This window comes from Scophthalmus maximus, chromosome 1, assembly GCF_022379125.1.
Source record: "Scophthalmus maximus strain ysfricsl-2021 chromosome 1, ASM2237912v1, whole genome shotgun sequence".
Lineage (NCBI taxonomy): Eukaryota > Metazoa > Chordata > Actinopteri > Pleuronectiformes > Scophthalmidae > Scophthalmus > Scophthalmus maximus.
In genome coordinates, this window is record NC_061515.1 from 6,864,155 (window position 1) to 6,891,515 (window position 27,361).

The 27,361-nt window shown below is 42.7% G+C and overlaps 1 protein-coding gene across 7 annotated transcripts in view; it reads right to left on the reverse strand.

Moving 5' to 3' along the window:
• The window catches only part of cobl (cordon-bleu WH2 repeat protein), a 55,022-nt gene that overhangs the window by 6,209 nt on the left and 21,452 nt on the right, over positions 1-27,361 (reverse strand). For 3 of the 7 annotated variants that reach the window (XM_035649988.2, XM_047334412.1, XM_047334394.1), the window contains 10 exons: positions 26,096-26,324; positions 25,080-25,124; positions 24,250-24,338; positions 23,882-23,953; positions 18,668-18,850; positions 8,931-9,528; positions 5,546-5,707; positions 1,865-2,195; positions 396-514; positions 112-306 (listed from right to left, as the gene is read on the reverse strand). In XM_035649988.2, coding sequence (XP_035505881.2) covers positions 112-306; positions 396-514; positions 1,865-2,195; positions 5,546-5,707; positions 8,931-9,528; positions 18,668-18,850; positions 23,882-23,953; positions 24,250-24,338; positions 25,080-25,124; positions 26,096-26,324 — 2,023 coding nt within the window. The remainder of the gene's footprint in view (positions 1-111; positions 307-395; positions 515-1,864; positions 2,196-5,545; positions 5,708-8,930; positions 9,529-18,667; positions 18,851-23,881; positions 23,954-24,249; positions 24,339-25,079; positions 25,125-26,095; positions 26,325-27,361) is intronic. The other 4 variants (XM_047334431.1, XM_047334441.1, XM_047334468.1 and 1 more) reach the window with 4 other exon arrangements.

Below are 27,361 nucleotides of genomic sequence, written 5' to 3' on the forward strand. Positions count from 1 at the left end.
AAGTCAATTATGTAAAAAAAAAAAAAATAGATAACAGGTTTTCACTTGCACTGTGTTGATACCATAAATTACTCAACATCTTTCAGCTGTTGTTCCATTGTTCTTCCTTACCTTTGCTGCCAGCTGATTTGGTCCTGGTAAGTGATTTAGCCTCATTTTCTACAATGTTTCTACGTTCATAGTCCTCAAGTACTTCATCTATGGCTGTGACTGGCACATCCATGTCCACCACAGACACTGGCACGTCGTTGCCGTCGGTGGACATGGAGTAGGGAGTCTCCTTCACCGAGACAATACCTACGCGGCCTAGAAAAGGGGAGCAGATACGAGCGTTAATAATTAAGGCTTTGACATTTGGGGCACATTCACAGAGCCTGGAACACTCGGCCACTCACCTGCAAGGCCTGCTTCAAAATCGGCCAAAGTCTGACGGAGCTGGGCTGTGAGCTCTGCGTCCTCTTCATAGTTGTCTTTTAATCTGCCTGACTTTGCCTGTGGGCTGATGGCATTGTGTCTGAAGTATCAAAAACACATTTGAATATAAATACATTTAAAAACACATAACAAGTCAAATATCATCTGCACATGCAAAAACAAATCAGCGCACAGGGGCAGCCATAGTACAGCACTCTCCATCACCTCATGATTTTTATTAAAAGTCACCCAGCTACCACCAAACAGCTGTTATGAACCTCGTATTTGCCAGCGTTGCGTCCAGCACCCCTCCCGTAATAAATCTGCCCCAGAAAGCAAAAAGGATACATGCAGTTCAATAAAAGGAGAAAGAGAAAAAAAAGGGTGTTAGGTTATAATATTCTTCGTTCTTAATTCTATTTTTATTGGAGCCCGTTGGCTTTGCAGCAGTAAAGATATTATTACCACAGTTCAAACTCGCTAAGCTCTCTGAAAGGGTTCAGCAGAGCGTTCTCATGAGTTAGTGGCGTATTAGCCATAACAAATTGCAACAAGGAGGCCAATCCAAATAGAATTTGTCTTCTAAGAGACTTGAACTGGTCCTCTTTTCCGCCATGATTCTGAGAAAACAAGGTTATAGTGCTTTCCTGGAACACCGAGGAGCCAGCAGCGTCGGGCCAGACCCTTGGATTCATAAAGTTTCACAGTGCGAGCATCGATCCAGGATCCCTGGTCTGGGCACTTTACCATGCACATTTCACAACAACTTAAAAGGCGAGGAGTGATCCGGGGCAGCATTCGTTTTCCACGAAGGCCTTTGAATGAGGGCCTAGAACCATAACTATGAAAGCCCAGCACTAAAAGTTGAGGGTGCCAGCTTTGGCTCCAACTCGAATTCTATAACACGTGGTGAGAACTGCTCTTGGCCATCGCTGCCAGCACAGTTAAAAACCGTGGGGACTTGGTTGAAACGGTGATGTCTACTCTTGAACGGAAAAGCAGGTGCAAAATAAATTTGGTGATTACCAAAAGCAAAAAATCCAACTGAAGATTTTAGCGCATGTTCTCATTATCAGCGGAGATGCATTATGTTGGCTGCCAGGAAACCATAGGATCAATTAAAATGGATTTAGAAATGAATGGGGACAGCAATGGGAAAGATCTGAGACAGAAGACGGATACGAGTTGGAAGAGAGGTGAGTAAATGGAGCATGAGCCCCAGAGAGATTAATGAGTAAAGTAGACTTTTCTCTTGAGGCCAAAGCAGCAATACATTTATATGCCTCACCATTCTGAATGAGGCTTTAATCATCTTGTTAGATGCATGAATGATAAATGAGGTCAATTTGAATAAAACATGCTACGTTCTTCCCCTCACTTGTATTTTCAACCCACAAATCACCCCACTTCAACGTCTCATCTCTCTCAGCGTCTCTGACTCTCTCTGTACCCGTGTCTCGAGCCCCAGGTGGCACACCCCTCGTCGCTGTCACTGGAATTGTCCCGCACTGGTCCCGGCGGTCGGCCTCCGCCACATCCGTCCAGGGACAAACTCCCATCCGGGGATGTGGGCTGGGTGTCAGACGGCGAGCTGACGATGCCCGAGTCCTCGCCCTCCGCCGTGCCCTCTGAGGCGGCGTAACCCTGGTCAGGCAGGCTGCTGCCGCCGCTGCTGCTGCCGCTGCTGCTGCTGCTGCCGAGGGAGACTGTTTCCTCCTCTGGCATTTCAGTCCCTGCTCTCTGGCCACTGGCAGCAGAGCTCCCCGTGGAGTGGAGCCAGGCTGGTAAATGATAGAGGAAGATATCAGCATCAGTATTGGGTCTTATCACTGTCCTTTTGAACTGTGAGTAACTATTATGGTCTAAGGTTGTGTTTATTAGATAGTAGACATTCTAAAGGCGTCTGGGTTTTTTTTTTTTACTCATGCCATGCATTAGGTTAAAAAAAAAAATTATACGGAGGGAAAACAACACAACAAATCATTAGGACATTTGTTTGAAAAGAAGCAAATGATGCAGAGGGAGCATGAAGAGAAGCAGAGGAAGTATTTATGTTAGTTTCAACATTCGTTCTGACACCACACACACACAAACCAAAAAACACGAGCCAAATATACAAACACAAGCCCAGAGCACAACCACTTGTGGCTTGATAAAACGGCTTTAATGATGTGTGGGCGGACTTACTGTAAATAAACCCTTTTAATTAGATTTTTTACAGTACTGTTTTAGGTCTCCAGTGAAAGACAGTGTTGCTTCATACCCTCTCATCTCTTTAGCACAGTCATGCTCTGGTCAGTCCTGCGGGTTTTGGAGAAGTTATTTAGACTGTCACTGATCTCATTGAACTCCAGGCCAAGAGAATAAAAATCAATGCACCATTTGTTAGGTTTCAACAGCCCAGCCAGCGCACACAGCACTGGGAACTCAACAGGGGATTCTTAAAAAGTGAGTTTAACAGCGAGCGACCTTGTTAGTGATACCAGGTGTCTGTGAGTGTGTGTGCATGCATTTGGGCACGCATTGTACTCCAATATGTCTTCCTATGAGCGCGGATGCGTGGGCGTGTGTGTGTGTGTGTGTGTGTGTGTGTGTGTGTGTGTGTGTGTGTGTGTGTACTGGGCCTGTCAGTTTTGGACCTGGTCCTAATGGTGTTGAGAGAACAGTCAGTTCCAGGAGATGTGGTGATGACTCACAGGGCTGTCCTCCCAGCTCCTTCCCAGCAACAGCTTAGTCATGCCAGCTACAGCCACAATCAGTGCACACGCACGCACGCACACAAACACACACGCACACACAAACGTGCGTGCGTACACGCCGTCCATTGCTCTCATACGTTTACACAAGTACACTGCATGCTTGCATTACAAACCCACAAGCTCTCGACCTCAGGCACTCGCCGCTGTTAAAGCCAAACAAAAAGGTGCCTCTATTCCCAAGCAGATCAACACTGTCACGTGTTACCTATCAGAATCTAACTAAAGGCAATCCATGCATAATCCAAAGGCAAAAACCCCTTCGTCTTCAGCTCTTTAATTGAAAAATGTCTTTCAAATAAAATTCACAACACGGATAAGTGCATGTTCATTAGCACAACTCTACAGGCCTCGTACACACGCTCACTAGGAGACAAAGGTTCATCTTGACTTAATGACTGGGAATTTACATTCTATATAAAAACTGATTCAATGATCTCAAAATGAGCTAAAAAAGGAACACATCTCAAAACTGTAAAATTCTGATTTGATTCTGTGACACCACAATCGTTGTATTCATACAGTTCAGAGCCAGTCATATGATAAAAACAAGGGCTCCATTTCCTTGACATGGCCACCACACAAGAAGAACATTTATCTTTTTTTTATGTATATATAATAATAGAGTGCTCAAAATTGTATACAATTCATCTTCTATGAAACGGTCTTTCCCTAAAGACAGATTACTTGATTAAATGATATACTCTGCCTTGAACGCCAAACAATTGACCCCTTTTTTTCACAATGAATGTCACACTGCAGAACATTTTATATTCATACCCACCATTTCAAAAACAAGCTGTATAGCATTCATGCAACTTTAACTTTACACACGAAAACAAAAATCTGTGTGTTGTGTCAATCTGTCATGAGCACTTCCGATTCAAATACCCGTCTTTAAAAATACATGAGCGACTACCAACTGAAAGCAACATGTCATTGATAGATCACCTTTTCCATATTATTGCCAGAGGCAGCATGCATTCAGGTCTCCGGTTTCTACACTAATCCTCAACAGCGGGCACACGGAGAGAAACATACGCTGTCCAACTATTGATCTGCACATATCACATCACCAAAGTATTGGCTGGTGTTGCATGGCCTTGCTTCATAACCTCATTTCAGCATGTCACTCATCAATCACAGTGTAACTGATACATCCCGGTCTGTCACTGTATAGTCCTCTGACCACATTCTCCGTGTCCACTTTTATCTCGGCCCCTCAATCTCGTGCATAATCAATGACAACAAGTGGATAAAGTTGAAATACAAAACCACCAAAAGTATATACATTTGTGATAAAAACAAAAAACAAATGCAAAATAAAAAGTATTTTCAAAAACTGGAGAGCATCTTGCTTTCACTTGTGGCATCTTCTCACCGCATCAATGCAAACCGAAGCAGTGAGGTTACTGCAAAGTGGCGTTTTTTTGCGAGTTGGCCATGACACCAAGTGAAAGCAAGTAACAGAAATGAGACAAATACAATTAGGAGAGAATTGAGACTGTGACAGCAGATACAAGAGGAGAGAAGAGACTGTAGAACAATTCCTTAAAAGAAGGACAAGGGGATGCTGGGGGGAGGTCCAGCAGAAATGAGAAGGGGTGAAGAGGAAGCAAAGGGAACTGATGAAACTGTCAGACGGAGGAAGGGTCAAGCCAGAAAGAGACTTCAGGAGTGTTTGGAGCGCAGACGCACAGGCCCACAGCAGTACACTACAAAAAGGAGGGTGTGGGGGGGGGGGAGTAAAGAAAAGAACAGATGTGATTTAAGATGGATAGATCTTCAACATTTCACAGAATGGTGAGAAAAACAGCATCCAGAGAAAAACCTGAAAGAAAAGGAAAAAAAAACGGAGCACAACAAGCGGTGAAATGAAAAACAACAACAACAACCTCTACCCCGATAGAGACAAAGAGAACACAACCAGAGTTCCTTACATACCGTCCAGCATCTCTTCCATTATACATCTGATATACTCCCACGTACTGAATAAATACAACGTACAAGGCACTCCAGTTGATTGGCGTTGACCCCGGCCCTGACCCCGGGGCCCAGAAGGAATAACGGGGCCTACAGGTTGACGTTTATAGATATGATGCGCCTTGACCTCACATGGACCCAAGTATCACTTAACAACTCAGCAGCCCGGGTTGCTGATTGAGAGATGCAAAGCATGTGGGGGCAGAGTGCCGTGTACATGTTGCACTGGCGCGCCGGCTTGGCAGTAAAAGGATAGTTGCAAAAGTACAAACTCTAGTTGAGACAAAAGAAGGAGAGGCTAGAGAAGGAGGAGAGCAGCGTCTAGGAAAGAAAAGAAAGACCAAAAAGTTAGGGCAAAAGAGAGGCAGAGAGGCAGTCCATCCGGAACCTACACTGGGGAGCCGCTTCCTCCACCTCCGTGGGTCTCTCTGGGGAGCTACTTTCTGTGGGCTCAGTGGGAGGGGAGGGCGGGGCAGGAGTGGAGGGGGCAAGCCGCGGAGGCTCCCGGGCCGGGGAACGGCGGGGTTTGGGTGGCGCTGGTTGATCAGCGGTCCCTGGAGGAGAAACAACATGCAGGCAGGGAAGGGAATGATGGTCACGCTTGTAAAAAAAAAAAAAAAAAAGGGCAATGTGAAACAAATGTCTTACATGCAAACTTCTTATTGGACTGAGAGTAGTTCAACACCATCGTGGATAACTATGGCCTGGATGACTGAGAATCTCCACAGACAGTTTGTTGCTTTGCTTGTTTTCTTGACTAAGTAGTAGAGGAAGTTTGTAGAATAAGGTATTATAGTTTGTAGAATAAGGTATTATTTGATTTCTTAAGAAATATGAGAGCAACAACCAGTTGGCAGCTACCTTTTAGTTTACATGAAACCTGTTTCATGCGATATTCCCAACAACAAAAGATACTGTATGTACCAGGACTGGAACTGTTTGGTTTTTTTCAAGCTGCATTCTATATCAATGTGTAATGTGTGCAGACCACGATACATGAAGCACAGGAGACGGGTGAGGCCGACAGAAGTGTGGAGTGAAGGATGGGACAAAATCATATGTGGATAACATATTGGTATGTAGGGGCAAAAAAAACTGTAACTGTAAAACAGCAGTGCTGAAACACAGCTAGCCAACTTTCCTTGTAAGGCCTGTGATACATCAGCGTGCTTCGTCTTAGTCAGCAGGTGATGTCGATGTGCTACATTATCTGTTTAATCTGTTGTCGACAATAGGTGGGACCTGAAGCCGCATGCAGAGCTGAGATGATAAACTACACCATCATAATCCTTGACAGCGCGCACACACACACACACACACACACACACACACACACACACACACACACACACACACACACACACACACACACACACACACACACACACACACACACACACACACACACACACACACACACACACACACACACACACACACACACACAAAAAGGTTAAAATGGTTGAATCCACTTTCACTTTTCCTATTGATTTATTAATCATATTTACACTGCAAAGAGCTGAAGCGATGCCTCAGGTGCTCCACTAAAATAGCAGCGTGGACACAGTCTCAAAGACAGTCGCACTACAGTAAATCCCTGTATATATGAAGAAGAGGTTGTGCTGACTAGATGTACAGCAGAAATACTAATTCAGAATTGACGTCTCTGCTTCAACATGAAGTTGTAGTAAAACGAAAATTATACATGTACGTGCATGTCAATTTAAGTACTTCAAGGTTGTGTTCTCCGTTTAAAACCAGGCTGAAGCTTTGAATTGACATAATATATTGTATTGTAATTGATAATGTATTTCCTGGAGCCTAACTTACAGCACACGCACATACGCACTGACTTTTTAAGCTTCTACAGCATGTTATAATCTGAACATAAAAGATAAATGCTACATACTATCAGGAGCTTGAAGCAATGGTGCAAAAACAAATTTGAGATATATATATATATTAATAGAGTAATCCACCTTTGGTTATTTACAATTAGGGATCTTTATCACAAAGCTTCTCAGAGCATATGAGAAACAGTTTAGTTTGATGTAACATACACAAACACAATTTTATTCAAATGAAAGGCTGAGAATAAATTCAGCCTTTATAAATGAAAGACAAACTGAAACCTAATAAATGCACTGTATACATTTCTGTCTCTGCTGATACAAGCATGAGGGCACCACCATGTACTGTACGTGTGTAGGGTGTAGTTGTCTAGCCCCAACGTGTGAACCGGAAACTCATTCACTGCCAAATATGTACTGCCCATGTGTGACAAAGTGCGGTCGTCAGGCAGCAATGAGAAATATCTCACAGTGTGAAAAGTTGAAAAGTTGATGTTGAGGTTGTCTTGTAGGACAGGGGAAAAAAAAAAAAAAACAGTTGTTAAGTGAATGTGGCTTTGGGAATGCAACTATTTTAGTACAAAATAAACACTTTAACTCAGTGAATACTTCTAACACGTTCCGAAGGGAAACGGAGGAAGACTGAAAAAAAAGGGAGAGTCAAAGTAAAAGAGAGGAAGGTGATGCACTGTCAGCAGAGTGGCAGGATAGGGAAAAGGGGAAGGAGCTGGGTCTATAAATGTATTAATGATCCTCATGCCGTCTGTTCTATCCCGTCTAATGCAGAAACCTCCTCATACTTCATCCTTTCCCTTGCTTTCATCTGGCTGTCCATCATCCTCCTCTCCTTAAACCCCACTAGTCCCCTTGTTTCTACCTCGCTACCCTGTCATCCCGCTGCATAAACCTTCCCATGCTCCTTTCTCTGAACTCTATTCTGAGTACCCTCACCTTTCTCATCCCTTCTCTGAGGTCTGCAAGTCTCTCATCTCTGCCCCTGTCAGACACGACAGCGCTCTGCTGCAATCTCACTTTGCCACAGTGCAAGATCTGGGTTGCGTAAAGATCAATATGAGGCCAGCAAAAGTTCACGCGGAGCCTGTTTAAATCTGTGATGGATTTGTCTGACTTTATATCTGCCAGCTTTGAAGGTCTGTGCGAAGCCGCATGCATATGAGACAGAAATAAAGAGAGGGAGAGAGAAAGGGAGAGGAATAGAGAGAAAGATAAGAATGTGAGGGATTGATAAGCGTGGGCAAGAGACAAGGACTGTATTGTCTCATGAGCTATGATGAAAACCAGCTCCACTAGTTCCTGTACTTTGGTTGTAACATGCACACACGCACGCACGCACGCACATCCACGCACACATCCACTCCTTCACCAGGTCAGTGTTGACAGCCTGAGTGTCAGACGTGACTGCGGTGTGACAGTTCAGCTCTCCAGGGCAGACGTTCAGTCACTTTCTAACAGGAAGGAAACAAAGAGAAACCTCTACAGCTAACGTCTCACCGTCTCACTTCTTTGACATACAGAGTGTTGATCACGAGTTCCCTGATCCACAGCCAAGTTTACTGCATTTGATGAATATAAATGTTTTGTGCAGTGTGGTGTGAAAATTGGATGTCATTGTTTCACAAACGTAACTAAATGTAACGTAGCCACAAAGGCTGATTTATGGTATAAATCATATGTGAAAACAACAGGTGGATGTCGTTGCCATATTCCGTGCCAGTGGTGCAGTTGACTGTAAGCTTTCATCATTATAAATACCTTAAGCTGCCATTTGGTCTTGTCCTTGTTGCTAATATACTTTATGGTGGACAAATTACTCGAAAAAAAAGTATTTAACGAGACTTCAATTATCAATAGTTCTGTGTCATTTGCAGGATTTTTGTACGTGCTGTGCTGAATGTCTATTATTTACCCATTGCGCTGTGCCTGTTGTTCTCAACTTCATCCAGTTTCAGGTTGAGGGCCGACTCGGTCCCCGACCTGGAGCTGCTGGCGGAGGTCGCCCCTTGATGGGATTTGGCAGCCACGCTGCTCGACATCTCTGATTCCTCCATCCTGCTGCTGCCGCAGCTTTTCGTGGCGGGCCGGGCCCGCACGGACCCGCTCGCTGTGCTGCTGGTGAGGGTGCTGCAGCGGGAGCCAACCTGGTCCAAGTCGGCATCCGAGTCATCGAGGCTGTGGCTGAGTTCAGAGCTGGAGTCCTGGGCTGCCAGGCTGTCGGTGGTGCTGCTGCTTGGGGTTGGGGAGCTGGCGGTTGGGGTGGCAGGTTGTGCTGCTGTTTTCGAGGGAGCTGCTTTTATTGTGCGCATTACCACAATGTTAGAGGAGACTGGAATTGACTCTGCCACCATGTTGCGGAAGGCTTGGGTAGGTTTTTCAGCGGTGCGGCTGTCGGGGGTGGGAGCAGCCGAGGCTGAAGTGTCATCAGAGCCTGGGGTGATGGAAGCTGGGGTGGGAGGAGGGGCAGGAGCCTTTCTTTTCCTCTGCTGGCTTTCCGAGCCAAGTCCCATCTGATAGGAAAAAAAAGTGAAAGAGAAGGAGTGAGACAGTAGAAAGTTAACGTGAGCACCTTGTGTGTGTGTGTGTGTGTGTGTGTGCGTGTGTGTGGTCTAATCATAAATCAGCCAGTAAATTCAGTCTGCCAGGACTGAAGTAGAGTTTACTACTGAGTAATTAAATCAAGTGGAGTTTTGGCACGCGCCTGACTCTTCAAATTCCAGTGTGCCAACATTCACTTTAAATTATCCTGCAACAAGACGTATAAACGGCTGGCAGTGATACAGTTAATATGACGCAGTGTTACTGTGAAAGCACATTGATATCATGATTGATACGTGTATTTAACTGTGGTGATTCTCATAATTATTCCTCGGGACATCAAACGTTTATTACTTGTAATGCTGGATCGTTGATAGATTGATTCAGGGGTTTGGAATGACAGTCTTGTCTCTTTCAATTTGTGCGAGCATACACAAAGCCAAACAAAGCACATTCTAGGAACTCTGTCTCGTCATGTTGTTCCCATATTTTCAACGCAATTTAATTCAAACACATTTATTGGCAACGAATCTAAGTCACTTAGGCAAGAAGCCAGTGATAGGATAATGTATAAAATAAATTCTGTCTCTTGACGTTTCATACCATCAATATTGTGTTTAGAAGTCATATTTATAAATTCAGACTAGTTATGGGGTTATATAGAAGCATGAAGAATGTGGAAATGAGACCATTTTCAACTATCTAATCAAGTGGTCTCTCAAAAGTCAGCTTTAAGAGTCAACATTCAAGGCAAGTTTGAACAGTATGAATGTCCTTTTTCCAAGAAATCCAAATGACTTCACTGCAGAGAACATGCCTTGTCGTGCTGCATGTACGTTGCATCATGCAGCAGGACAAGTGAGAGATAGATCAGGCCACCTTGCCTTTCTGCAGGCGAACTGAGTTCACACATGTGAACAACTGAGTTCACACATGTGAACTCAGTGAACTCACTGCATGGCATGCTATGGAAATCCAAATGGCCCCCCAACTGGTTGTCTTTCTCCTCCATGGTCTCCCACTTCTCTCCCTCTCTGGTATTCATACATACATGAATACAGACTTACCAGTGATGTGGGCCAAAGTTGAAGCTGAAATGGATGACTGACTTGCCTATGAAGATGGATGGATGTGTGTGTGTGTGTGTGTGTGTGTGTGTGTGTGCGTGTGCGAGTATATGTATGTGTGTGCGAGTATGTTTGCGTGAGAGTGTTCCCTGCAGAGTGAAACATAAGACTGCCGCCAAGCCCATCTATGAAAGGAAGAGAGCTGTGGCCTCAACACACATGCACACACACACTTTTGTGTGTGACGATATGAGCGCGCGCACACACACGCGCACACGCACACGAGAAGGAACAGTATATCTCATATGTCAGGCTGAGCTGGGGTGTATGGATTAGAGGGTTGCAGGGTTACGTGTGCGCTGCTCTCAGGGGTTTGTTGGTGCAATTACTGAGAAAGCAGCATATGTGGGTTGGTTAAGATGTTGGAAATTGATTACTGGTTTTACACTTGCAGCATTTCTTTTTCAAAGTTATGCTACACAGAGGAGAATAGCAACATATATAATCTTGGGTCAGTAGGTGAGAATCACCCTTTCTCAACATAACGCATGTAAATTACATTAATGTACACGCATGTATTGCTGCATTATGGGCGAAGGATCTCGCCACTTCAGCATCAAGTCAACCTTGTGTCATGACATCAGAAGTGAAATCACAACAAAGTAAAGGACAGTCAAAGCACTAAGTGGATAATCAAGTCGGCACGCTGTAAATTAAGTCATGTTTCATCAAATCACAAGCAGAACGAGTTTCAAATGAAATCAAAGACACAAAATCAATATGTGCAAATATGCAGAGAAGCTGAAAACGTCCTCCCTTTCCATTTGGAAATTGAGTGATCACGTGGTAGAGCCTATGAAGGATAAACATGTACTTATTAAATAATTGAGGTCTCAGTAAAATACTTTAAACACTATCTTAACACACTAATACTACTACTACTAAAAATCATAATAAGTCATCATCCACCATCTGATTATCTGACTTCCTAGTTTCCATAACACTGTGATTTTGGTTTGTTTCTACAGAAACCCCACTGACAAGAGAAAAATAATGAACTTTATTACAGCTATTTCTGTTCTCTGCAGTGTTGTCTCATAAATGGTGTTTAGTCTGAGGACTGGTTAAATCTGTTATTGAGGGGCAGATGCTCTGCAGTGAAAATTGCTTGTGTTGTTTATTGTTTCATTGTGACCGACTGATAACTTAGTATAACAAAATGAAACAAATAAACTGCTCAACAATATATTTTTGTTCACTTTATTTGTAAGCCTCTCCCCCCGATCACAACTGCTCAGGGCGGAGCAACACACCAACTTCAACGTGCATTTCCTGAACAAACAATTATCGTCTATCGACATGCCTCTTAGGTTAAATTCATTAGAGTTTCCCTCTTCTAATCAGTCTTGTATTAGCTCAATAGAGAACGCTTGAGGAATTAGGGGTACATGGGTATATTTTTAAGGGAATGGGCCTTTACACACAAGTACACAGAAGGCCATGCCAGGACAGTCTGGTGTGTCCATTAAATTTTCCACTCTATGGTTTGAGAGGCTAGGGCCCCATGTTAGAGCATGTTGATCAGATAGGGCCACCCATGGAGGCTTCAACCTGGTGGCGTGACCATTCATCAGTAGTTTTGAAGGCCTCTTGATGGGTGAGGGGCTTTGTAACAGGGCAACATTACAGCGCTAATGTGGAATGTAAAATGGAGCATGTGTGTGTACACTGTATGTATGTGTGTGTGTGTGCCTGTCAGCATGCATGAGTTCATTTATACATGGCATGTGTGTGCGCTGATGTATGTGTACGTATGAGTGTGTCAGAGATAATAATAGCGGCTGAACTGTCTCAGCGCTGTGAGGGCACGGGGGTCAAAAACAACCAAACATTAGGTTGGAAGACAGTTAGCATGTGTGTTAGGGTTATTGTGTGTGTGTATGTGTGTGTGTGTGTGCGTGTGTGTGCGTGTGTGTGTGTGTGTGTGTATGTGTGTGTGTGTGTTAGAATGAATCTGACTGTGCATGTATGAGGACAAGAGTATGTTAAAAGTCTTAACAATGTGCGTGCGCAGAAGAGTCTAGCTGAGGATAAGGAGACACATGGCTGACCCAGTTCCATTGTCGTCTACTTTGTCCTACAAACCCACTGTCATTTTTATGTTTTCTTCACCTTTTCCCCACATTAATAAAACAGCGATGTACAAATGTCCTGGAGGTTTTGGGTTAGAGAAATCAATAAGTAAAACAATATAAGTTAGCATTTGTACTAGTGGGTAGAATACAGTGACATTTTTTTCTAAAATAGATAAAACAAGTGAAATCCATAACAAGTAATGTCAAATTAGACATCACTTTTTTTTGCAGTCCCATAACAAAGTTTCAGATGATGCCACAAACAGTTAAGAGACTGACGTAAATAGATTCACTTCATCTGTTGGCCCCGTCTGTCCCGTCTGGTGTCATACACAATATGTTTTGACAGCATCAAGTGCAAACAAATCCTGTCCTGCATAGGCCGGATGGCAGGGTGACGACGCCCCCTATTCCTGGCCCCTAACTCACACTTTCACAATCTTCAAGGTCAGTGCATAAGAATAGACAGCTTACAGTGACTACCTTGAGTATACTCCAGCCACCACAACGACAAGACCAAACAGGCGGAGAGTACACAAGACATCTTGTACGTCAATATAAACAGTGATTATGTTGTTAGTAGGCCTGTGTATGACAAATGCAAAATTCAATGACAGCATGAGAGCAAATGCGGTAAAAATTAAAATTACAGGCTCGCAGCTGTACACCTCTACCTCCTCCATGTCGTTCCAGCCTCATGATATATGTAGAGAAGGCTTTGAGGAAATTTAGTTTGGGGGGGGGGGGTTATCACTATGCTCCTATGTGTGATTCCAGTGAATAATTACCCTGCATGTCGACATAGCAGCGAGGGGTTAAGCTGAGGTTTGCCTGCTGCTGAGGAGTGTACGCTTGAACACGCACAAAGCGGTATCTACAGAGCTTATGCTGAATTATGCTCGCACGCAGAGGACGGTAACAACTTTATGGACGTTAGAACCCAACACAGGCAGGATTTTCCTGGTGGTGGGCAGCCCGACTGATGGGTCAGTGTGATTGGGTGTGTGAGAGAGAGCGCGCGCGCGCGAGAGAGAGAGAGCGACAGCGAAAGAGTGCTGCACACAGCTTTACACTGAAGCACCGGCACAAAACACTAAGAGACCCTTTGTGTTGTGTAGTATCATTATGAAACTCTGGTGGAACAAATACATAATATATACCGCATTGTATACATAGTAGCCTATGTACAATATGCATGCAGGGTATGCATCACCCCCCCCCCCCCAGCCTGTGTTAAAGCACAGTTAATGATCAATCCAATTGTATCCAAAAATGTTGCAGTTAGATTTTTTTCTAACACTGATGTTCTACAGATCAGATCTGGTGTTATTCACTCAAATCTGAAAATGTCAAAGTAAGGCCATTTGAGGACGTGTAACATGTGCAGCGCATTGCCTCACAAGAGCCGGAGCACCTGTTATTCTCAATAGTAGCACAAATGAATGAAAACAACAGCTCTAAAGGAAGATTGAAGGATAAGGATGAGGGATGGACGTTTTCTTTGGCAGCAGAGGTCGGACTCTTTCTTTGCTCCAAACTGATTCAACAAAACCTGTTTGTTCCTTGAGAATACATCGAGAGATACAGTAGAGGCATGTGGTAGACAAGTGAACATGCATTTCTACATCCTTCCAAACCTCGATTGACCTCTTCACATCAGGAAAGCCTAGTTTCCATTCTTTTCTGTCTTTGCGCTGCTTTTTCTTAATTTTAACCCCCGTTTGTTTTGCCCTCTTGTTCTCTCACAGACGCTTATCTGGCCGAGGCTCAGCCCATCTCACCACAAAGAGTACGGGGACTGACAACGATGAAACGCAACAACACCGTGGCTGGCCTCTCTTTGTTTATGCTGTTGAGTGGAGAGTGCATTGAGTGGGCGATGCTGTCAGAAAGTGCTGTAAAGAAGTCAAAACAGAGGGTGTGCAGCGAGAGAAAAGCTGATGTCCCGGGGGAACAGAAAAGTGGAAAGCACAAAAAAAAAAAAATTTAAAAAATGGACAGATGTTAAGCAAAGAATAAAAAACAAAGCAAAGAAATAAGCAAAGGAAAAAAGGATAAAAGCTCCAGGGGAACTCTACAACGCTGAACACAGATCCAGTATATACTTGTTTCGTCTGCCCTGATTGAACCAGAGCTGTGCATCGGAGCAGATAAAGGTTTAGCTACCACTACAGACAATTACAGGACTAATGGATGGCTGTGAAAAACAAGCCTCCCTCTGCTGCCAACCCTCTACTTTCACAGAGTGACAGATCATCAGGAGGAAAATGAAGCCAGCTCGATCCATCAAGAAGCCACACGCACACACACACAGGCTTTCAGCATTTAACCCCCCCACACACACACACACACACACACACACACACACACACACACACACACACACACACACACACACACACACACACACACACACACACACACACACACACACACACACACACACACACACACACACACACACACACACACACACACACACACACACCATAACATGTAGTTTGGTCCCGACAGAAAGCACACTGTGAAACAACTAAAACTGTACTTCTGTCCCTACAATTAAATGAAATATGGGAGCAGTGAAAGTGCAACAGGACCGGAGAGTCTATCTTTAACAGTAGGTAATCCATTTAAGAACATTTGTAAGGTTTTCTCACAGACTTACAGACAGCCTACTTACTGCTACTGATCTTATTACTCCCTCACCTTCTGTCTCCCTAATGCTGCATGTCCTCTATTAAACTTTTACCCCGCTGTGTCCCTCTGCGAGGTAAGGGTGGTGCTGAGGCCCTGCCAAGCAGATTTCACGCTGCAATGCATTTTGGCAAAATGACCCAAAAGATTATGCATTGTTAATGTCGCACGAGTGAAATACAGTAATCTAAAAACTTGCGAGGCCTGATGGTACATTACTTTGCCCTTTTAGTCTCTATACACATGGCTCTTTGGCCTCGCTCTCATTCCCTGCTTCACTCGCTCCGTCTCCATCCTCCACTCTTCTTGCACACGCAACAACACACATGAGCACAACTGTACAAATACACAAAGACGACTCAAAAAGCACCTTCTGTTACTGAGCAGTGGAGCAGAGAGCTCAAAATTTGTCTGAACTCCTTCATCACAAGAGGTTATGTAGACATGGCTTCCTTTCCAAAACCACAATAACAGATTGCCTATCACTACTGGACACCCCACTCCTCTGTGCTTCTCTGAACTCAATGTTCCAAAACATATTTGGTTGGGTTTTTTTTTCCAGCGCTCAAGCTCTCATAAAGACAGACACAGATTGTTGATTGTTGAGCTGAGGAAACAAAAACTGCAAACTTCTCTGACTCTGACCCGTGATGAACACGGCATGTGAAAACATCAGATTTTTTCCAACAGCCGCAAATTACTTTACACTCTTCCTGGAATAGGCTCATCTGTTTCCAGGATCTTTGCTGTTCCTATTATCACTGCTATACATATGTATAGAATGTAAACCTGACCCTCAAACATCAGAAACAATCTCTGTCAACAAGATCTTAAACAGAGATGCTAAAATCCTTATTTTCAGAAACACATTGACACATTGACATTGATACAATGCTGCGGACCTTCCTAATTTTGTCAATGACGCTAATATAACAATATTCCTATTATGATTTTGTATGATCGCCCAAAGTTATCTCTGCCTCTCCAAAGGCCATTTCAAGCATTTAGTTTCATTATAACAATCTCATCATCCAAATAGCTTATATTACCATGTCAGTGTCCATTACTGTGTCTTTTTACGCCACCATTAGTTGACCACCTAAGCTTGTTCCGCGCAGAGGGAGGTCCATAATGAGGACAGTCATCATAGGAAGCCGTCCTCACATGACCTGCTATTATGTTCCTAATCCCCCTCTCTCTCTCTCTATTACACACAAACACATATGCATGGTCTTAACTCTATATATGGGCATCAGGTGAGGCAGAATGCTGCAGCATTCAGTTTTTTTTTAATGAATCACATGTCCTTGTTAGCAAAACCCAACAAATAAAATTAAAAATACAATAATAACAAACTGAACATTTAGTGAACAATTATGCGTGCGTTCTGCGAGCGAGCTGGCGCACTCCCTCCCAGCCCATCCCTTTGTGGACAAACCTGTATCTGAACTATTATATTTTAAGAGGTATAGCGTGACATCTGTTTTCGTTGGCGCTTGGACTTGCTGGAGATAATGTGTTCTCCACTGACAAGCAAAGTGTGCCAGTTTTTTCTTTTCCTATTGTGGCTGAATACCACCTCCAGCAACTGCAATACCAAATTTCATGTGAAAGTGCAACGTGGATTCTGATTGCGATTGTGATTTGATTTGACAAGTACAATTGTTCCTACAGATTCAGGCTTTAATGTCAATGCCCCGGGGATATTGTCCTGTTAAAACCTGGCTGCTATGACACCCTTTACTCTCATGAGACCAAATCCTTTTTAATCACATTTGCACAACAAACACATGGCCGAACATTCTGTTAATCGTTGAGCACCTCACACCTCTGCAGTGTACGTAGTCCAGCCGATGTGCTGACCGCCCAAACGTTAAAATTTCAAAAAAAACAAAAAAAACTGCACATGATAACAACAGAGAACTTCCATTTTCTACAGAATTTGCAGCCAGAGAACCAAGTCACACATATCTCTGTCGCTTGTCGACCTTCGGCTGAACTGTTGATAAGACACAGAGGAGCACATCAACAGTCTGTCCTCAACAAGCGACGCCAGAAAACAGAGAAGTGAAACACGAGAGGCGTACTGCACCACAGTGCGACCTTGCCGCGAGTAGACGTGCATGAATATACATGAGACTTTGCGTCCAGGCAGGGACACAGTTCAGAGAAGGCGTAAGAGAGAGAGAGAGATGGATAAATCTATTATTAGACTAGTCATTAAGTCCTGAAATGACCTTCCCAACTCCTGTTATGTGTAGCTGCCCTTGTGACTCCCAGCACTTTCTCAGTATTTCAGCTCTGGTGCCTGTCATAACTCCTAATTTGACAAGTGGGCAGATGAATTACCATGTCCCTCGCCCGACCGCACAACCACAATTTGCAAGACTAAAAATAATCACAACAGCTCCTCAGTAGAGTCACAATGAGCGCAATCACAAAAGGAAACGACGGACATCGCGCATTTAAAATTCCGGAGGAAGGTGATGACAATGAACGCTTGTTGCATTTACACCTTCTCTAATGGTCCACTGGCCGCTACGCAACTGATAATCCAAACTCTGAAGAAAGGAGTAAATTGAAAAGTGTAAAGATAATGGTTTTTCGCTGATCAGTTACGTTTACCGGAGTTCGGTTTAAGATATGTGATCCTTGTGTTTTCATGGCATTATTACACTACTGTTTGCATGTGTCGCTTTCAATGCTTTACGTGCACTAGATTTTTTCTCAAAAACAAGACGCACCGCGAATCAGATCATTCACACTTGTGTTTGCGGCATCAGAAAGTTGCAGTTTCTCATCACACACTTCTCAGAAATGTTTTTCTCCTCCTCTGATGCTCAGTTCACATTAATTAGGGAAGGAGGATCACATCATTCCCCGTGCGTTCATGAGAACTAAGTTTCCTCCTGATAACACGCGTGAAGAACACTAGCTCCTCCGAATAAACAACACTTATTATCACGGGGAGGGAGGAAGGATGCTGGTTGCTATACAACATTTCCCAGCATGCCGCCATAACACTATAATGAGACTGCAGGGAGCTGTTGCTCGAAAGCAGACGATACAGGTCACGCTGACCTCGATACCCAAAGGAAAGGCCGTGTCAAACCGATTGCAGGTTTCAGATGTTCTACTTCATCAATCTACGGATCTAAACCCGAGCAACACACACAAACTAATTCAGCTCAGCTGTTTTTTTTTTCTACCCTCACCTGATAGCCCTCAAAGCTAGTGTGTCCCATGGTGGGTGTCGGGGCCTCGGGCGGTCCCGGGGCCTGTCTCTTCTTGATTTCCGCCTTGGGAGACATCCTGGACATATTCATGACGGACTGAGACTGGCCCAGGGTGCTGGGCCGATCTTCTGTGCTGGGGACTCTGGACACTGTGGACACACCCTGTAGGTGACATCGGGAATAAAAATGGGTGAAGTCAGATTTTCAAATATGTACAGTATGTCAGCGAACACGTGAATGTAGAGACGTTTGCAGTGCAAATTCGATTCAATTGTATTTGCTTAGCGCCAAATCACAATATACATTACTGCATATCAAGGGCACTTTACACAGTGAGGTCGAGACCTCACAGTATACAACAGAGAAACCCAACAGTTCCAACAAGAGCAGCAAAAAAAAATCCCTTTTAACAGGAAGTAATTTCTAGCAGAACCGGACTCAGTTGTGGGCGGACATCTGCCGTGACCTGTTGGGGTGAGAGGAGAGAGGAGAGAAGGGTGGAAAGAGGGGGAGAAGAGAGAGAGAGAGAGAGAGAGAGAGAGAGAGAGAGAGAGAGAGAGAGAGAGAGAGAGAGAGAGAGAGACCAGGAACAGTTGTGTAACTGTTGTTTTGAGCCCTGTCAGACTGGTTCTTATAATGACAATAATAATACTGACACTTATAAAATGTAATGAATGAATGAAATGTCCTTATCAAAACTCAAATCTATTCTGGGCTCATCCAACATGAAGGAGACAGGGTCAAAATTCATGGAAGGAGCGTTGAAAATAAAGGTAAAAAGTTCAAAATCGGCTTACATACACATACTGCACACATGCAAGGTTGTATGATGTAATGCTTATTGCTTTATTATAAGCATTTCTTCCGCATCTAGATGAACTTTGAAGCTGATCTCTGAGGGCGATCCCCACTCATTCATCATTTACAGCGTACGGGTGTTTGAAGTTCCACATGCACATGCAATCGAAGGTATACCTTTTCCGAATGTACAGTCCATTCTTCAGTCGCAACAGTTGTCGCAACATTTATTTGACCGAGTTGAAAGAGCAAACAAATTTTCAAAGGGTCGCTGCTCCTGACTTAATGCATTAGAGCAAAAAATGGTTTTCAATACTTTTGATCAAAGAGAGCACAAAGTGCTCCTGAACATCTGAACCTCCTCGTGGCTCAGCTTGGTACAGAGCCTTGGCACAACATGGTGCAACCCCCCCCCCCCCTCATGATCTCAGAAAAGAAAAGTGTTTTAAAAGCAGATTAAGTGATGCGTTCAGACAATGCCTGCATACGGCATAAAAGCAAGTTCAGTTCATTAGAATTAATTGGACTCAAAGTTAGAACATCTCACAGTGGGGTGGGGAGAGATGGGAAAAGAACAATACTGTGGAAGAAAAAGTCCTGGGGAGAGAATTTCAGTAGGCATGCTCACAGCTTTTTTCTACATTTTGAAGAAAGAAAAGTGAAAATATGTTTTGACTGTTATTTCAATTCGTATAGCAAGAAAAATCATTTTTATATCAGGGAACCCGTTGCCCTGCAAGTTGGAGAGACAGAACAAGAATAAAGAGTTAGTTATTTTTGTTCTTTGGAGCCGGGATACCCACTATGATTATCATGGAACCTTTACAGACGCCTCACCTCATATCCACTCACTATCCACTATATTAATCACTTACGACTATTGTATCGGCTGCTGCCGTTTTATATCATGTGACAGCAAATGCCCATAGACACAACATTCAGAATCACACTAGTGTTTAGCATTACTGTTTATGGCAAACACAATGAATAATGGATTTCGCTTGTTCAGTGTTTTATCTAATGAGGTTCAAAACATGAGAGCCAACTTTACATTGCCAAGTGTGTTTAGAGCTGGTACATTCATAAAAAAAACTCCAGCTCTCTTTCTCTTATTCCTTTTCTGGGTTTTAAGATTATATTTGCCACAACCAAAATGATATCTAGTATTTCTGTGATTCGTGACAGTAAGAAAAGAGAAGAAGAATTGTGTACAAATCACATTCAATACAAACACATTTAACACTGCGTGACCTGAGCCTACGGTAGGAAAAAAATAAATAAATGAGGAGAATAGTGCTGGATAAAAATCTTTACGGTCGGGTCAACAGTAGCACACCGTGCTGTGTGACTGACGGGGGTAAGAGCAGGGCAAGGGGGAGGTGGAGATGTGGGTGGCTGCCATATGGAGGTTGACAGAAGAAAAAAAAAGAGCAGAATGTTGGAAGTGAAGGATTGATGTGATTTCCATCTTTAACAAAAAAGGAGCATGTTTCTCACTTCACCAAAAATAAAATGTTCAAAGCAGAAAATGCACATGAACTCTGTCTGACTTTCTCACCCTCTCTCTTCTGCTTTTTCCCCTTCGGTGAAAAAGAAGTCTAAAAATCTGTCAAAACAGCCAGAGAGGAAAATAGTAGCAAATGTACTCCAGCACTTGGGGGGTATTACAGACTATAACACAGTCTGTAATATCAAAATCACTCCTTTCCTTCTTAGTCTTACTTTAGAAATAGAGGAGAATCCTCCTACTAATTCTCCTTTTATAATGTAAAAGACACATTACCAATTGGTTATATTGAGAAATGTGAAATTAAGTGATTGACAGCTCGCAGTTATTATCCAATCACAAACCAAAATGTGCAGATTGAAAGGGAAAAAAATATTATAATATATAATAACTTAAGCTACATGGAGTTACTTAGTGTTTCACTGTCCTCACTTTTGGCTGGGTGTAGTTGGGCGTGGCCAGACGTGTTCACTTATGAGTATCCGCAAATCGTTGCGAATGTAACTAGTATTGTAGCGTTACGGTCTGAGAAACAATTTAACAGTTGCGAGGCTCCCAAATTATTGCCTCTGTGACTGCATTTTATTGCTGCATTCATGAAGTCGCCGAAGGTGGGATGTCCTTCCTAAGTTTACAAAGTTAAGTGCTTAAAGTGGGGCCTGATTTCTGCTTCTCCGAGAATGATAAAACATGGGCCTTGTTGCTATTTGAGGTCTAAACAGATGAAAAGAATAAACAAGTAGAAATGTACCTATTTTATGTCAGTTCGCTCCAAAATCAGCATGGCTCCATAACATCATGCTCTCTGGCCATGTTAGTGTTTTAAGACCACACACACAGAGACACACGCACACACACACACACACACACACACACACACACACACACACACACACACACACACACACACACACACACACTCACACACTCGATTAGCCCCTAATGAACTATTAGTGATAAGAGGCTGGGCTTTTAGTGCTAATGTAGCCAAGGTAGGGTAATCTGATGCCTTCAGGCCGATAAGACACTATGTCTATAAGTGTGTGTGTGTTTGCTTGCTTTTGTGCACAAATGCATGAGTGTGGTCTGATAACAGTCCCTGCCTGAGAAACAATCATATCAGAGGGGAAAAGCCCAGCTGCCTTAAAGCCCGTTGGACAGTGAGACATGGCTGAGAAATATCAATATGAATGATTATAACTCACTGTCATTTTTCTTTTTAGTGTTTTAAATAAATTCTAAACTGTCACATCTAAGCAAATACCACATGCTCTGTCAGGATTAGATTTAATGTTTTATCATGCTCCGCTGCGAAATTCCCCCCTCCCCCTTTTCATTTTCATGCCCTTCTTCATTGTTACCATTTTTTTCAAACCTTAAAGAAAGATTTGAAAAAAATCACAGAAGTTTCTGTGAAGACGCTTATAAAACACAGAAAGGATGAGGGAGAGCACGAAGAGAGCTTAGACGAGAAAGAGGAGAATATAATGGTGACGATGATTCTACAACCTGGAGAACAAAGAGGCAAAGGACGGAGAAGTTGAACCAGAGGCTTTATGCTTCACAGAACAGTGAAGTGAACCAGAGAGAGCCAGGCGCTGTTTTTCCAGCTAATACAATCAAAAGACGTATTGATCTGAGGTGAGCCACAGATGACTGCTGCTCAACCGAGGTTCATGGCTTTAAAATCAAATGAACGTGATTGAGTTATGGCTATAAAAGATGGACAGCTGCTTAATGCATCTGCACACACACGGATACTCACAATTTTATTTTAGGATAAAAACGTCAACATTATTTGTCTTGGTTTTTTTCATATTTTGATTAAAAATCCAACCTTCATGCCATTTCAAAAAAGAAAATGAACAATTTGTTGACATGTTCCGGCCACTAAACCTTTTGAGAGGTTTGAGTTTCTTGTGAATCAGTTAGGCCCTGTGGATCCTCCTGGGTCACCGGTCTTCTAAGAGCACTTAAGGTACACTACCCCCTTCATGGCGGTTGGATAACAGATATATATATATATATATATAACATAATTACTTAAAGCCATTGTATCAGTCAGTAGACATTAGTTGGAAATAAAAGGGAGTGGGAGCAAGAAAGCGCTGACCTAAACTTTTGGAGACAGATGCCGCCCCCTGGAGGACATCAGTGCACATGACCACAGCTCAACAATAAATTGTGCACGAGCAATAAGAACCTATTCTGTGAAAATGATGCTGTGTGTGTCTAAAAGAAAATTCTGAAACATTTTGGCCGGTGAGACTCTATGGGTCATACTACCTTTACATCCTCCACCTCCATTATGGGGATTCAGGGAGACAAGTACTGAAACAATATCAGGGGAGGCTATACAAGCCTCCTACACTTTTCCAAATAAACATGATTTTTCCACGAATCATGTCTCGTCTTTCTTGTCATATAATTTGCACTAACAAATGACAGAATTATTAATTTTGAATGATTAATCGCTTAATCACCTACCTAATACAACCAGTTATTTGGTAGTTATGTGATTTATTCATTTTGTCACAATTTATTTATCAAATAAATGTTGCAGTACTAGTTGAAATTCATAAAAATGAATGATTATCAACAGCCAGGCAAGAAATGGACATGGCATGAAAGTTATAACAGGAACCGCCACACCATGTGATGAAATATACTAAAATTGACATGCAATTTAATTTTCCAAATTTGTTGTTGCGGTAATTTTTGAAGTTTGATTTCTAGTTTTAACTGTTGTTACAGGTTTGTATCATATTTTACAAGGGTTCCTGTTATCATGTCCACCCATAATTTAAAAGTGGAATGCGTCAGAGACAGGTTTATGTGAGAAAATCCCATCACCGCTGGACATTTCCAGATGTGTCAGTAATACTTACATTGGATTGTGTGTCAGTATTTTGGATTACTTTATCATCACAGTCATCCATGTCCACAGAAGTTGTCTCTGTCTGCAAACGGAAGGCACAGCTAACATGCAGCATTCAACTGTACAGGGTCATGCATTCAGCCTGCCTCTCTGCTGTCAAGTGGAATAAGTATCAACGACATGCATCACTCCAGGTTAGTTTGAAAACTATTACACAGCCTCATATTTCTCGCAGCACTTGAGCAGGTGAGCCACTGCTAACTTTTGTGGACAGATATGATGGCATTAATCTTGCTCTAGTAATATTGTAATTTTTGATAAATGACAATGTATTTTTTTTTTTTTTTTTAAAACAGCAACAGCAATTCAAAGTCCTACCTTGGATTTCCTCCTGCTGAACTGGAAGATGCCCAGGAAACCTTTCTTCTCTGCTCTATTCAGACTGGTGGTACTGGAGCGAAAAGAGTCTTCAACAAAAAAAGCAAAAATTAGCAGAAGAAGAAGTAGGAGGGGAGTATTGGACATAATGTTAGTATCTCATATTGAAAGCGAGGTGATTAGAATAGTGTCATACTGAGAAATGGTATATGAAGAATTACGTAGACACCAGAGATAAATGATTTCTGCATGCACAGATGAATGAGGTGAAGAGCAATTTGGATTCCTATTAAATCAAATGTAATTGCTGCACTTGATAAACACAAATAAATAAGTAATATGTTGTTTGCATTTTTATCGGTCATTACAGAACATTTCGGACAGTCTAAAGGCACAACCTGTTTTCACTATCTACTGAGTTTCCCCAGCAGAGGGCACTGTGGCTTTATTTTTCTCCAGGCTCTCCCCTCTGGCTAACCTTCACAGACTACAAGGCAATAAATAAGAATGTTTCTTGATAACACTGTTGGCTTGAGAACAAAGCAAGAAGGTTTGACCCATTAAAAGAATCAATGACAGAGTAATACTACTGGGTTGTTTGGATTCTACAAAAGCAGAGGACATTGATGATGTTAGCACAGGTTTAAAAAATAACGTCAAGAAAATATTAATTTGAAGACAGATGACTAAAAAGCAAACACGCAGGTCCACCGCACTAAAAAAAACATGGTTAATAAGCAAGCAGTGGTACATTGGGTTAAACTGTGCTACATGGATTTGAATGGAACCGGCAAAATACTAAGACAGACAAGACTCATCATGACTAATACCTGAGTAGTTAAGCGCAGGGGCAGAAGCCATTTTAGGCTGGAGCACTGGAAAACACAAAAAAATATTTAGTCGTGTATCGACAGCTGAACTGCATAAAAAAAAAAGAACTGATCATTTTGTGACATTTTAATAACACTTAACCAGAGGGAAAAACATCTGCACTTCAACAAAATATGACACAACTAAATAATTTATAGATGTTCCTTTGATTGCATGTCCATCATAATAACTGAAAAAGGTCTATACTAAGACAAAACCATAACGCAATACCATATGACCACAAATATTACATAATGTCAATGTTTCCGACCATAAACCACGAGCCATTCCTCACAGATCAAACACCATGATAAGATGGATATCTAAAAATACCAATGGGTGTGGACCGTAACCATGGTAATAAACAATAACATCAGATCTTAGACCATAATTGAACTTCCTCCTAGATAAAGGCTTATTTACGCTAATTGTTGAACCCACCCACCCTTTATTTAGCTGAATATATTGTCAGAAACGCATCGCAAGCCTCAAATTCATTTCCAGCACTTTCCTTCACAGTCAAGGACCCGGCACGGCATAGTACACAAAGAATGGTTAAAATTAAAAATAGCAGGCTTTACAGAAAAGTACAGACAACAACTAAAAAGAGAGGCATAATGTGTGAACCCCTCTCACATGTGTTGAGCGTTACAGTGGTGGCAGACTATGTGGTCTCTTATGGCACAATCCATGATGATGTATTGTATCTGCTTTAACAAGCTCACCAACATTAGCCACCACTCTCACTGAGTGTGAACCCAGGCTGGGATCTATTAGTGTTTAAGTAACTGAATCCACAAATTTTTCAAAGCCTTATTTTTTTTTTTTACTCTATACATTTAAAAAAAAAATTGTTTAATAATTTGGCTCTGTCATGGAAACCCAGTTTCCAAGCCAATCTAAAGTGAATGTACCACACACCTTTAAAAGGATTAAAAAAAAAAAATGACAACAGAATCAAGTAGTTGAGGTTTACCTAGACTCTGGTCGTGTACATAAAGCTCCTTGATCCCCAGCTCTGTCAGAGATTTATCCAGCGGTAACTCGCGGCGGCTGACGCCGTCCCTCAGGAGCAGGACATGGGCAGGGTCAAACTCGCACTTGTCGCAGATGACTGGTGTCAGAGCCTTGAGTGGTTCCAACGGGTTGACCCGTACCACTGCCTTCTGGCTGCCGTGGTAGTTCACCATCAAACGCACCGTTTTCTGATACAGACAGGGGAGGATGGCAGGAAAAAACATTAGACTACATTGTCCAACAAGTGGATGAGAGTGAAGGCTAATGAGGGCACTCGGTTGTGGCCGTCGCAGAAGTCTTCCCATGTAGTCGCAGAGCAAGATGTTCTTCAAAAAGCAAACTCCTTCTCTTAGTGAACCAGCAGGAAGCGGAAGAGTACACAGCTCAAAGCACAAAGTGATGGTCCTCTATCAGCTACATCTCTGTGACACGCAAAAAGAAAAAAGAGGCTGGCCTTGATATAATGAATAACAAAAAAAATAATCAGAGTTTACAGAGTGGCCCAACAGGCTGAGATTTTGAGCAGTCACGACAACAACGAAAATATTAAATAAATCTTGAAAACAATAACCAGAGACGAGACGATATAGGAAAACTGAAATGAGTTGCAGTCTGAGGATTCAGTGCACGTGTATTTAGAATACACAAGAACACAATGTCTTACCTATTATTAACTTATGATCAGCTATGCGTTCTTTTGGAGTAAGAACAAAACAAATGTTCGACAGGTGTGAAAAATCTAAAATGCTGACAGGAGGGCAGCGCGAAAGAAGAAGCCGTTCAAACACATGAGGACACTTCCCGTAATGAGTAACTCCAGGTCGGAGTTTGGCTGCTGAAAGAAAATGTAACATTTAATGGGCTCGAGATAATGTCTGTGTACGTGTGTGCTGACATGCATGTGATCACTGATGTACGTGTAGTCACATAGTCAGTCCCAGCTACACTGCATAGTGTCCTGGAATGGAGAACAGACAAGATGTGCCACTCTGTACAGCGAGCGTTATCACTAAGTGGGTCGCATGAGCCTCTATAAAAACACACACTCAACTCAGGAGTCAAGAGGCCAAAGCGTTCATAATGTGGCTCTTCAGTGCATTCTGTGTATCAAAGTGAAGTGGGATTAAAAGTTTCTCCTCAGGGAACGTTGCCCCGAAATAGTGGAAGGTCTCATCGTTTTCCAGTCATCCATTGGTTTCACAGTCAGCGTAGTTGTCGAGAGATG